At 37.9% G+C, this 13,801-nt stretch overlaps 1 protein-coding gene across 1 annotated transcript in view; it reads left to right on the top strand.

Moving 5' to 3' along the window:
• The window catches only part of SVEP1 (sushi, von Willebrand factor type A, EGF and pentraxin domain containing 1), a gene marked incomplete at both ends in the record, with an annotated part of 180,617 nt that overhangs the window by 65,483 nt on the left and 101,333 nt on the right, over positions 1-13,801 (top strand). The window contains 5 exons of the mRNA XM_080820303.1: positions 3,691-3,888; positions 6,049-6,167; positions 8,467-8,596; positions 12,175-12,282; positions 13,226-13,357. Coding sequence (XP_080676429.1) covers positions 3,691-3,888; positions 6,049-6,167; positions 8,467-8,596; positions 12,175-12,282; positions 13,226-13,357 — 687 coding nt within the window. The remainder of the gene's footprint in view (positions 1-3,690; positions 3,889-6,048; positions 6,168-8,466; positions 8,597-12,174; positions 12,283-13,225; positions 13,358-13,801) is intronic.

Raw genomic sequence — 13,801 nt, 5'->3', positions numbered from 1 at the left:
CAGACAACACCACCGAAGCATATAGACTTCAATAGAAAGAGAGATAAATGAAATGAATTCAGTGGACAAATGAGAAGTTAAAAAATATAATTTTTAAAAAGATAAAAAATGAAATTGAGAAACTCCTAACACCAGTTACGAGACATGGGCTAAATTATACACTGATGTAATTTTGTAGTTATAAATCCTTTCATTATTTAACAGGGAGAATGAAACTAAACATTAAATTCAAAAGTTAGGAAAAGAATGATTGCAATGGAATTTGAAAGAAATACACACTAATAATTAAGGAAAATGAACTACGAAGGGAGATGGGATGCCTTAGAATGGGTAAGAGAGAAATCTTTGAATGAAGAGATTTTTGTTTTTAAATTTTTTAAAGATTTTATTTAGAGACCACGCATGCAGGAGGCAGGAATAGAGGGAGGGGGAGAGAGAATCTCAGGCTTCACGCTGATCATGGAGCCTGATGTGGGGCTTGATCTCACAACCCTATGATCATGACCTGAGCCAGAACCAGGAGTTGGAACTGACAGGGCCAGCCAGGCACCCCTACCATAATAGATTTTTTAAATATAAATAAGAAAAATGCAAAAACAGAATTATTCTAAGAAGCTATAACAAAGTATATAGAGGCCTTCGATTTTTCAAGGAATAATAAAACACTATACGTAAATTCATTCACATAAATTAAAAATCTGTGATATGTATGATTTTCTATGAAAATAAAATTTTTTAAACGAGTCAAGAAAAAAGTAGAAATGGAAGTGTATAATTACTTATAAAAAATGGAAAATGTTATCTGAGCATTAATTACTCCACAAATGACTGAGGGGTCAATGAAACTCTTTTTAACTTTTCAGAAACAGTAACTCTATACCATATAACTTGGCCCAAATAATGGAAAGCTAAATCATTTATATTATCAAACTACTACAAGTTGACAACTTGATAGCTATTACCAAAAAAACAGATAATAAACTATGACAGCAAATACACTACCAAAAGAATGGCCTGTCAAAACAGTATTTAACCTGGGTCTGCAGAAGGGCTTAAAATTAGATATAATCAATCAACATAATAAGTTGTTTCATTGCAACAAATAGGAAAAATTCACATGGTTACTTAGCAGAAGATAAAAATGCCATTCATCATCATTTAAAACACATTTTCAATAAAATTCTGAGAAGCTTATATTGATAAGTGACATAATAAAAAAGATGTTCTTATTAAACCTGCAACCACTTATGGAAACAATATAAGGCAGTCTTATTAAATCTGGGAAGAGAAAAGCGTGCCCAGAATCATCCATATTGTGTAGTATTGTTCTCAAAGCTGGAGCACTTGTAATAAATCATAAGATTAGAGCTTTAGGGATTTAAAATCATCATCTTTGATAGATTACATGTCTACCCCAAAATGGAATGAATCTACTAAGAGAGCTGAGAATTCCCGAATGTCGTAAGAATACCAAATAAAGAACTTTTCCATATACAATGATAAATAGAATATATAGTGAAAAGTCACATTCAGGAAACCTATGGAAAATATAAAATATGTAACAATAACCTCAAACAGCAGTGTCTGGAAATGATGTTATACAAATTACAGAATGTTAGAGACAGAGAAAACACCTTAATATTTTTATAAAATTTTATCAAAATGTAAGTACTCTCTAGATATATCTATAGGTAAAGTACAATCTTATTTAATACCTTAAAAGAGATTTTTTTTTTTTGCTCCTCTTTTCAAAGTAGATAGTCATTCTAGAGCTTATCTGAAAGAATATGTACACAAAAATCACAAAAACAAGATCAAAAGGGAAGAGTAATAAAGGATAGTAAAGAGAAAGTAGCTCTATGGGGTTTTAAAATATATACTAAAACTACAAAAATGAAGAATTTGCCAGTACTGCCATATAGATGTAGACAACTGAATAGGTTATGAGTCTCATGTATTACTGGGGAAGCATTACAGGTCAGTTGAGAAGAAAAGATTTATTCAATTTGTAATATGGAAAAATTGGCTAACTCCTTGGGAAAAACAAATGAAATAAAATGAAGTTCTTGTGTGTCTTTAATTCACACCAGACACCGAAATCAATTCTTTGTAGATTTTAAAATATAAATTAAAAAATAAAACCATTAAAAATTAGAAGAGAGTATAGTTAAAATATGTGAATGTTAACCAATTTCAGAACTTAAGTATAAAAGAGGTAGAAATAAAATAGTGGATTAGACTATATAAAAATTAAAGAATACTATCCAAAATAACATAAACAATAAAAAAGAGCATATTAACAGGGAAAAAAATCTTCAACGACTATCACAGCTAAAATGATAATTTTTTTAATTTACAAAGAACCATCCCTAAATAAGGGATATTGAGACCCACATGGTCATTACATTTGAACCACAAATTTGGCTCTGATTTTCCTCTTTATTGCAGTGCAACAGAAAGTCTGGGCAGTCGTTTGGCACGTATTGTGCAAAAATAAAGAAACAACCAATTTTTCAGGAAAAATTGCTTTTGCCGGGGCAGGAATTTGAAAGAAATTTTAGGGGGGAGGCGTGGTGGTGAAGTGTTTTGGAGCACACAGAGTCTGACACATACCTACAGGGTGACCTCAAGGATGTTGACTGTGGGTAACTTTCCCATAGTTGTGTCTCAACACTCTTGTTTATAAGTGGGAATGATAACGGTACCCCTCAGTGCGTAGGATTGAGTGAGTCAATACATGTAAAGCACTTGGAATAATGCCTGGCATAGTACATACTGAATAAATGTTAGCAGTTATTACATCGGAAATACAGACTAAAGATGCTAGGAGTACTGGCAGTAGAGTCAGTACAAAACAAATAAATGTGCACATGGGTGGGGACACACACACACTCACTCACACACACCCACCCCCCACAGTAAGTCTTAGTCTTGATTTTCCATTCTACTTGCATTCTGCCTCCTTCATCTGTTCCAAAGATAACATAAAGGGTCAGGGCCCCAGAATGACACAGTGATTTGAGGGAGGGAATGAAAACTTTTCTTATAATGTGCTCAGTTAAAGATCGAACCAAAAGAACTCATAAAATGGAGACAGGTTGCTGAACATATACTGGTTAATCCATGAAAGAGGAACTCTAATTCACTGTTTTAGTTTATTTATTTTTAAAGATTTTATCTCTTTATTTGAGAGAGAGAATGAGACAGAGAGAGAGAGAGAGAGAGAGAGCATGCATGAGGAGCGGGAGGGGTAGAGGGAGAGGGAGAAGCAGGCTTCCTGCTGAGCAGGGAGCCGGATGTTGCGCTTGACCTCAGGACCCTGGGATCATGACCTGAGCCGAAGGCAGACACTTAACTGACTGAGCCACCCAGGTGCCCTAATTTACTATTTTATACTTTAGAGCGATAAATGTTCTACAGACTGAAAGAGGGTGCTCCAAGCCAGTGATAAAAATCACAGTTGGCGTTAATTAAAATACCAGTTAGAAGTTTTTCAGTGTATTGCTACACTAACAAAATAACATGAGATAACCAAAGATATATAGTTTAGCATTATTTATAATGTATCATATGTTTAGTGTCATAAACAGATACCATTTAATGACTTATGTCAATTCTTAGGCAGCATAATTTTATTTTTCTTGAAATTGGTGGGAATGCAAATAACATTCTTTCATTTCCTTACAACAGAGCGCCACTGCCCCACCTTTCAGAAGCCCAGAGGGGTCATCATCTCCCCCCACAGCTGTGGCAAGCAGCCCGCCAGACCTGGGACGGTCTGTCAACTCAGTTGCCGCCGAGGATTCGTTTTATCAGGTGTCAGAGAAGAAGTGAGATGCACCACCTCTGGGAAGTGGAGCACCAAAGTTCAGACAGCTGTGTGTAAAGGTAGGCCCCCTGTGTTAGGTTGAAAACGAGATTCCTATATAATGACATGTTGGTACAGGGTGGGCCTGTCCCTCTTTGCAGCTTTTGCTGCAAATCCAAGATAAAGTGGTAGGTGTTATCCTAATACACTCTATGAAGGTTTCTGTTTCAAAATGATGGATTTACAAAATCCAATTCTATTACGCCAGGCAATGACAGAAGAAGTAGAATATAAGGATAATGTTAAAGCTGGAAATCAGGTAAGTTTTCCATCAGGAGATGAAAATCTCTGAGGAATTTCTGGCCCATATAAAGCCCATGGGACTGAGTCCATTTAAAAAGAAGCAAGTTATCAGTGCTTTGTTTTTGTTTTTTTTTAAGAGTGGGGGAGAGGGAAAATCCTCAACTCAATCCTACAACCCTGAGATCATGACCCAAGCCAAAACCAAGAGTCAGACATTTAACCAACTGAGGCATCCAGGCGCCCCATTCCCCTTGAAAACCTGCATCCCATAACTTTCACAGGAGGCCATTGCCATTTTACTTGCAGCCAGAACAGACTGCTATGAAAAAGGGGGTGTCGAGAACAAAAAAGAATTTTCAGAAGTAAAAACATCAAAAATATCTCTAAAAGAAGGGTGAAGAAAATGGAGCAGATGTCGTTGAAAACAGTATTAGTGATTTGAAGAACCAAACTAAGAGTTCCCTGAGAATGGAGAAATAATAAACAAAGAACCTGAATATCCCAAATGATCAAATCAAAAAGATGGAAGTTAAGAGACACCAAGGGTGGGAAAAAGCCCCAATGTCCGTTTAATAAAGAGTTCCAGAAGGAGAGAGGGAAGCAGATGGAGAAGAAGAACTTTCTTACTGGAAGAAGGAGGTTTCTCTGAGCTCAACTTGAAACATTAGATCAGTCATAGCCCCTGACCATTAGACAGGCGTATTTTCATGACTGGCAAAATTTCTGAGGTCCGGAGTTTAACAAGAAAATCTTAACTCCATTTCCAGAGAAAAAAGAGAAATTGCACAAAGGAAACAAGAGGCAGACTTACATGATACTTCTCATTTACAACTCTAAATGCCAGAAAGAAATACAGCCATGTCCAAAGAATACAGAAAGAAAATAGAAACTTTCAGTTCCAAATCCAGTTAAACTATTATTCAAGTGTGAATGAAAACTCAACTACTTTTTTAAATTTTCAGAGTCAATATGGTAACTCATATTTGTGGGGGAAAAATGTCCAGGTGTCAACCCCTCCAAGAAAAAGAAAACATAAATTGTATAAAGCTTTCAAAAAATAAGATATGAGACTCAGATTATATCAACTAGGATATATCCAACTTCAAGTTATCATAGACCTAATTTAACATAACTTAAAATAAAGAACTCTTATGTTATATATAAGAACTTAGCTCTACAGTGACTGATGTGGATATGTTTAGTGTTACCATCTCTGTCTAACTCAGTATCTGTATTACAGAGTTTCATGCTGCAAAAAATATCATTGGCTTCCATTTGTTGTTTTGACAGTGCATTTTAGCACTGCCAATTCATTCTACTTGACAGTCTTGTTTTCAAGTGTAGTTCCTTCCGGCCACAGTTAACATTTTTTTTTTTCTATTTCTTCATTCCGTTCAAAAATACTTAGCAAGCTTCCAGTGTACTATTTAATACAATGGGACAAGAGCTATCCTGGCCTTCAACAAATGCAGATTCTGCTGGCGGGGAGAAAATTCAATTTCAAAATGGCATGCTGAGTTTTATGGTCAGGAAGGACGGAGGGCTGTGGGAGCCTGTGGAGGGAGCACTTCCTGAGGAGCTCGTGTCTAAGCTGAGAAAGGGCAAGGAGTTATCTAGATAAAGAAGGGCGAGGGCATTGACTCAGGCACAAAGGCACAGGTGCAAGAAAGGCTGGGGAATTGGCATGGGAATGAGAGTATCCAGCCTGGAGAGTGATTCCCGGTCGGGAACCATAAGAGATGAAGCTAAGAGGTCAACAGGTACCAGGTCAGGAAGGGCCTCATAAGCCACGCTAAAGGCCGTCGCATATTCCAAACTAATCTGGAACTGGGATGTAAACAATGAGTCACAGAGTATTCACGTATTTTTACCTCTTTCTTAAATGACTTAGAATTACCCAGCAATCGATTCACTGATTTGTGCATTTTCTGAGTCAGATGTGGAGGCTCCTCAAATCAGCTGTCCTAAGGACATAGAGGCCAAGACTCAGGAACAGCAAGACTCTGCTAATATCACCTGGCAAATCCCAACAAGTAAAGACAACTCTGGGGAAAAGGTAAGGTTGGTGCGAACATTTGCATCCTTTTTGAATGGATTTTAAATGCACTGCAAATATGTGAGATATCGAAGATTTACTACTACACTAATGACCATTCTCTCTATATATACTGTACTCATAATTATTAATGCCTCGTTGGCTGGAAGAAGGATCGGCCTTGAGTTTTTAACTAGAAATCTCAGATAAGAATCTCTAAAATGGAAACTTTGTACTCCATGGATTTGTTGTATTATGTATCCATTAAGATTACCTGACTAAGAATTCTTTGCCCCTTACCTAGGCTCTGCTGAACTTTCAAGAAAAAAAAGATGTGGAAACAATATTAATTCCTATTTACGAATGTATCTTTTAAAATATGAGCCCTAAATGATTGTATATTGGCCAACGTGAAGGAGAGATCAGTTTTTAATTCAGCTTTCTCTAACACGGTATTTTATTCAGAATACAGTATTTCAGTATTGTATATAGCTTGAGATAATTATCCATCAGACATTAAAAAAGGAATTCATTTAGGACTTAACACTATTAGTATTCACATACACAAAGATGCTTTTATTGTATACTGTTTTCACAACTGTGTGTAAACATGTTTAATTTGTGCCAGCCAGGCTATATTGGGGTGAGAGGAGGTCACAGCACATACACAAACACTGTTGTAATCATTGTGCTGTATATACTTAGAATCAAGGTAACTTAAAAAAAATAACTATAGTCACCATGCTGCACATTACATTCCCGGGATTTTTTTATTTTATAAATGGAAGTTTGTACCTTGTGACCCCCTTTACCCCACTTCATACCCCCTCCCCAGCCCCATCCCCTCCTCTGATAGCCACCACCTATTCTCTGTATCTATGGGTGTGATTTTTTGTTTTCTTAGATTCTGTGTTAAATGAGATCATATGATATTTTTCTTTAGGTAACTAAAGACAAGGTAACTTTTAAATCTGAATTTTTGAAGTGCACATGTCCAGGTGATGGTTATTAAGGAGGGCACTGGGTTGTGATGAACACTGGGTGTTATGAGCAACTAATGAATCGTTGAACATTACATCAGAAACTAATGATGTACTCTATGCTGGCTAACTGAACATAATTTAAAAAATAAATAAAAGCACAAATGTGACTTCTAGGACTAAATGTGCTGTAGGTGATATCCTTGCTGAATGTTAGTCCATCATGTGTGGTTTCTACTTTCCATTAAGAGGCCCATGAAAACACCCATTGTTGTTGCCTTCATCATAATCATCAACAAGCACTAAGAGGAATACAGCAGCATATTTCAGGGTCTAATGAGAGTTCACACTAAATGTTCCCCCGTGTGTTGAAATATTTTTAAAAGTACAATAGAAAAGACAAACGTATTTGACTACAAAAGTATTTTTGAATTTTTATTTTAAAAAATATCCAAATTGAAAGATAAATAGCTAACTTGAAAAAAATGCTTCAAACTTGTCAAAGGGGTAGAATATTCATTACCTAACACATTAATATAAATGTATTTCTATCACATAATTTTCAAACAGGCTAAGAAGGCAACTGTGTAATTCAAAAAGGAAAGGATATATCTATATCTTGCAAGCATATGACAATGTAGTCTTAGTCTGAGGCATTAAGAAATTGTGAATTAAAACAATGACCTGGTGTCATATTTTTAGTTACCAAAAAGTAACGGTATTTAATACAGGGCAGAGAACTTAGAGTGGGAACTTTAACAGTGACACTATCAAATACTGACAAATGGGAAAGCAAATTATTACCATGTTTTGGGAAAGAAATTTTGTATTATCTATCAATGAGATGTTAGTGACTTTGAGGCTAGTAATTCTGTCCTGGAAATGTGTTATAGAGACATAATAAAAAAAATTTAGAATTACCTGTACAAAACTGTTCATCCTAGTTTATTATAGGAAAATTTGGGATCAGTTTTAATGTCCTTCAATAGATTTTTTAAAATTAGCATAAACTTATTCTATAGAAAATTTTGGAGGCGTTTAAAAGTCTTCTTAAGTTCTAAAGACTATGTAACAGGATAAAGAATGTTTTAAGATGTTATATTTAAAAAATAAGGAATAACATTTTATACATATGCCAGCTGTATAAACTATATAAATAGAATAATAGTCCAGAAAGAAACACACCAAAAGGCTGCGCCTGATTTTTTTTTTCTATTTGGTATATGTATGAAATACTGTATCATTTTTTAAAATTTCACTTTTCCTAATAATATTTAAGTAGAAAAAATGTTTCATTGCTATTAACTTTAACTTTCAAAATATTCATTTATCTCTAAAAGGTATCAATCCATGTTCATCCAGCTTTCACCCCACCTTACCTCTTCCCAATTGGAGATGTTGCTATCACATATACAGCAGTTGACCTCTCCGGCAACCAAGCCAGCTGCACTTTCCATGTCAAAGTTATTGGTAAGTCGTGAAATTATTTGGGTGGGTTTGTGAGAATAATCCAAAGGGCTTTGCTGCTCCTTTATCTTTGACAGTTCCCTCCCAGTGATTCTCCCCATGGGCCTTGAAACCTGCTCAAGCCACTCCCTCTTTGAAACCTACATACCCTTTACATATCCCCGTCTCTCTTTGATTTCTTCTAGTATGAGCCTTTTGAAAAGTTCCCAGGGGTTGCCATCTGTTTTGTCTCAAGGACCATGTATTCTCAAAGTCACTCAATGTGTCCAGCTCTTGTCCCCTCCACTCATAAACTGCTGTCATCAGGGTTCCCAGTGGTCTCTAGAGTTACTCCTACTATACACTTTCTAGTTCTTATTTTACATAATCTTTCCTTAGACTAAAGAAATTTTTAAAATATTTTTCATTTATTCACTTGAGAAACAGTGTACATGAGTGAGAGCATGAGCAGGGGGAGGGTCACAGGGAAAGGGAGAAGCAGGCTTCCCACTGAGCAGGAAGCCTGATGCGGGGCTCCATCCCAGGACTCTGGGATCATGACCTGAGCAGAAGGCAGACGCTTAACCAACTGAGCCACCCAGGCGCCCCTAGATTTTACATTATTAACCACACTCTCCTTATTAAAACCATCTCCTTCCCTAGCTTATCCGACACCAGTCTTTTCTTGATTCGCCAACCCATTGTTCTCATTTCTCCTTTTTCTCTCTTTCCTACGTGGCTTCTCTTCCTCAGGCCAGTTTTCAACTGTGACTCATCTCCAGCGTTCCAACCTAGTCCTCTTCTCTTTCTTTATGTAATTTTCCTAGTGATTCTGTTAACTGACCACTTTCAGATTTCTATCTCAATCTCTTTTCTGAAGTTCAAACGAATGTATAGAACTGCCTACTGAGCTTTCCATGTAGATGTCCTACAGGCATTTCAGACTCACCCAAACCTAGTATGTTTCTCAGCTCAGAAAATGGCCCAGCCAAACACCTACCTACCGTGCAGAAATCTGGAAGTCATCCTTGACTCCTTTACTTCCATCACCAACATTCAGTGAGTTACCAAGTTCTGCTGATTTTATCTACTTATTGTCTCTGCAATCTGTCCCAGCCTCTTCATCCCTACAACCACCGCTATAGGTCAGTCCTTTTGGGGGGCTGGGGACATGCACTGATTTGCTGCTCCATCTCCCAGTTCGTCTTCGTGTTTTCAATCAATTGAGTAGATACTCAGTAGACAGCAGACACCCATCACCAAGATGTAATACATGGAGAGATAGGACACACAGCAGTCTGTAGTGGTCCAGAGCACAGACTTGGAGCCCAGTCTGAGTCCACTCTCCCACTTAAAGGCAGTGTGACCAGTAGCTTCTCTGTGCCTCTGATTCTTTATCCAAAAATAGAATGAATAAACGTATTACATCATAGGGTTATTGTGAGGTTTTTAATTAGTTAAAATTCATAAACCACTTGAGCTGGTGCCTGACACACATTAAGCTCTAGTAAACATATTGACATTTCCTATATTCATCTCATGTATTTTAATGTGCTTGTTTAAAAATTCAACACATTAAATTCATTATATTTCAAGAATTTTGCATAACTTCTTAAAATAACTAATGTATATCAGACTGGCTCCTTATCTTAGAAATTATAGGTTTGGGTAAAAGTCGATAAAAAGAGATGCAAGTAAAAATCAGCCTAATTCATTTTATAGTGCTTAGGGTTTTGGTTTTTTTTTTATTGCTTGTTCAGTGTTGTTTTAAACATGAACTTGACCAGTCATATGAAAAATATGCTGGATTTGTTTTTTGTGATACTGCGATTTTAGACACGGAACTGTGGTTCAAGCATTTGCCAAGTTTTAATTTTTTCACGATGAAGAGTCAGCACGGTGGAATGTGAAATGTGTACTCAAGTGTCTAGCTAGACACTGGATTTTCAAATTATGAGAGATGAAATGGGAAAGAAGAGGAAGCAGGGGAAGGTGAGAGAAAGGGAGACAAGGAGAGAGGGGGCAGAGAGAGACAGGACAGAAAAAGACAGAGAAAATATTCTAAAGCCTGCATTTTCTTGTTTCCTCGGATGACAGGGTGTGGGTATCTTACTGACAAATGAGAGGAAGCAAGAATGCTTTTGCTCAGCATTCCAGGAATTCGGCCTCACTTGCTTTGAAATAGACTTTTCTCTCTCCTTTGGAGATTATGCCTCCGCTAGTACCTCCTGTCCTTTTGACAGTAATTAACTGAGTCTTCCTGCTCTCTTATGCCTGCAATTCAACTTTTAAATGTTTGTCTAGGGGCACCTGGGTGGCTCAGTTGGTTAAGCAGCTACCTTCAGCTCAGGTCATGATTCCAGGATGCTGGGATGGAGTCCCACATCAGGCTCCTTGCTCAGCGGGGAGCCTGCATCTCCTTCTGACTGCTCCTCGCCCTGCTTGTGCTCTCTCTCTCTCTCTCTCCCTGAAAAATAAAAAATTTCTGAAAAAATAAAATGTTTGTCTAGGATCAGATAAGTTTAAGAAAATCTTGGAAATACCTGTTTGTAATTTCTTTTGGGAAAACCGTAAACACTGCCGGATTTGTCAGTTTAACTCTGAATTGACTCGATTCGGCACCCTTCAAGTGCACAGACCTCCAATGAGCATTTCTTCACGTTTTTCTTTATTCAGCAACTTTTTCTGTGCATGGGTTATGGACCAGGTGCCGTGCTCTGCAGTGGAAACCTAACTGCAAGAGAGACTTCATCACAGGTCGGCAGAGTTTACAGTCTAGAAAATCAGTAGGCGCTGCTCTAATGAAATGACAAGCATGGGGAAAAAAGACTTAGCATAAAACAGAAATCTACGTATTCTCACAGATACAGCTCATTTAATTTCTGAGTGTATGTTCTCATCTATCACGGGTAGAAATACCCTGATCTTAATGCCCATGGTTGCAGTTTTTTAGCGTGATGACCTCAGATGAGTCCCTTAAATTTGCCTGTCCTGAGATTTGGTCATCTCACTCCTTCTGCTTCTCTGGGAAGGTTCTCTTCATTTCCTGGCCCATCGGCTTCACTACTCTGGGTGGCATGCCCACCACATCCAGAATTGCCTTTAAAAAAAAAACCCAACTTTTGTTTTAAAGATTTATTTATTTATATTGGGGGGGACAGAGATAGTGAGTAATCGGGGGGAGGGGCAGAAGGAGAGAGACTGTCAAGCAGACTCCATGCTGAGTGTGGAGCCCCATTAGGGGCTTGATCTGACAACCTGGAGATCATGACCTGAGCCAAAACCAGGAGTCAGACGCTCAACTGACAGAGCCACCCAGGTTCCCCCAGAATTGCCTTGTACACGGCCATGCTCGGGGTGATTTTAGGACCCTAGTATTTCTTCTTCAGCGAGCAGAGGACAAAATAAATAAGAAGAGTCAGCTCTTTCTTTTGCCTTGAGACCAGGGTTACCACAAATCTCATTGTCAAAGGGGGCTCCAGGGCCAGTCTAACAAGGTCAGGGTTCTCTGCTAGCGCAAGTAGACGTCAGTTCTCTTGTGCACACCGCGTCACTTTTGAATACCAGTTGTAACTTCTTTCTTTGCTCTCCTGTTTTTTTAGATGTAGAACCACCTAGCATAGACTGGTGCAGATCCCCACCTCCGATGCAGGTCTCAGAGAAGGAGTACCCTGCGGTGTGGGATGAGCCTCAGTTCTCAGACAACTCAGGTGCGGACGCCGAGATTTTGTGGTCAGCATGGTTAACACTGAATCGTATTTCATTTTTAAAAGTTTTTAAAAAGGTTAAAAGAAATGAAAAGCAAATTACTCCTTGTTTAAGTGGAATGAATAATCATATAAGGTAATATGTTTTAATGCTAGGATAATTATATATAATTTAATATTACTCATCTTACCTGTCCCTGGGGTTTCTTTCATTCAGTGTCTAATGCACATTTATTAAACCTATACTAGTTGTTGTACTTGAAGATTTCTGATAAATTCTCTATGTTTACATTGTCCTGAAGGCATGAACTATGCATTTCAGTAATGTTGTTAGTACACTTCTCTGTAGTCCTCTTCATTTCTTCAAGATTTGCCCCCTAAAGTCAGAAAAGTTCGCAGGAAAGCAGAAAAAAAGTGAGCAAATACAGTTGAAGTTCATGTTAAAGGTCTCACTAAAACCCAGTAAGTGACAATTAAAATGCAAATTAAATAAATTTCTTAATTAAATTTCCAGTATTGGTCAGTGGGGGGAAGGATAAACAGGTGACGGGCACTAAGGAGGGCACTTGATGTCGTGAGCACCAGGTGTTGTATACAACTGATGAATCACTAAATTCTACCCCTGAAACTAATAATACCCTATGTGTTAACTAAATTGAATTTAAATAAAGAATTAAAATTTTTTCCAGTATTCCAATAGACTGATCTACTCAAGGAAAACCATTTATTTAGCAAGAACGCCTTACTCTGATGAGGTTTTTAAATCTAATGCTTCTGTGTTACAGTATAAACATTGCATCTTTTATTTTTTTACTATTAACCAAGTCAACATAAATTGAATGCCCAGCTGGCTTGTATAAAGAGAAAATGAAAATTCAAATACAGGAACTGACGAAGTGACTACAGAGCAGTCACCCCCAGACTGGGTCCCTTCTTTCCTCTCTAGGGGCTGTGTTGCTCATCACCAGGAGCCATTCACCAGGAGACCTTTTCCCTCATGGGGAGACTATAGTGCGATATACAGCCACTGACCCCTCAGGCAATAACAGAAGCTGTGACATCCACATTGTTATAAAAGGTATTCTTTTCATGGGGCGCCTGGGTGGCTCAGTGGGTTGAGCCTCTGCCTTTGGCTCAGGCCATGGTCTCGGGGTCCTGGGATGGAGCCCCACATCGGGCTCTCTGCTCGATGGGGGGCCTGCTTCCCCCTCTCTCTCTCTGCCTGCCTCTCTGCTCAATGGGGGGCCTGCTTCCCCCACCCCCGCCTGCCTCTCTGACTATTTGTGATCTCTCTGTGTCAAATAAATAAAATAAAAAAAAAAAAAACCCTCCAGAAAGCTAGTCGCCATTTGCTATATGTAATTGCTGTATTTAGTGAGAGAATGGACGGTGTGCAGTAGATTCGTAAGGTTAGAGTACAGACAGATCTTATTTGCATTTCCCATTGTAATTGCCTCACTTCGTGGTACATAGAAATACTTTCTTCAAGGGTGGTCTTTAACATTCCATTAACATTTTCACT

The sequence above is a fragment of the Martes martes genome, assembly GCF_963455335.1.
Source record: "Martes martes genome assembly, chromosome: 12".
Classification (NCBI taxonomy): Eukaryota; Metazoa; Chordata; class Mammalia; order Carnivora; family Mustelidae; genus Martes; species Martes martes.
The sequence above is the reverse complement of the archived record's forward strand: the minus strand, read 5'-3'. Positions and strand labels throughout refer to the sequence as shown.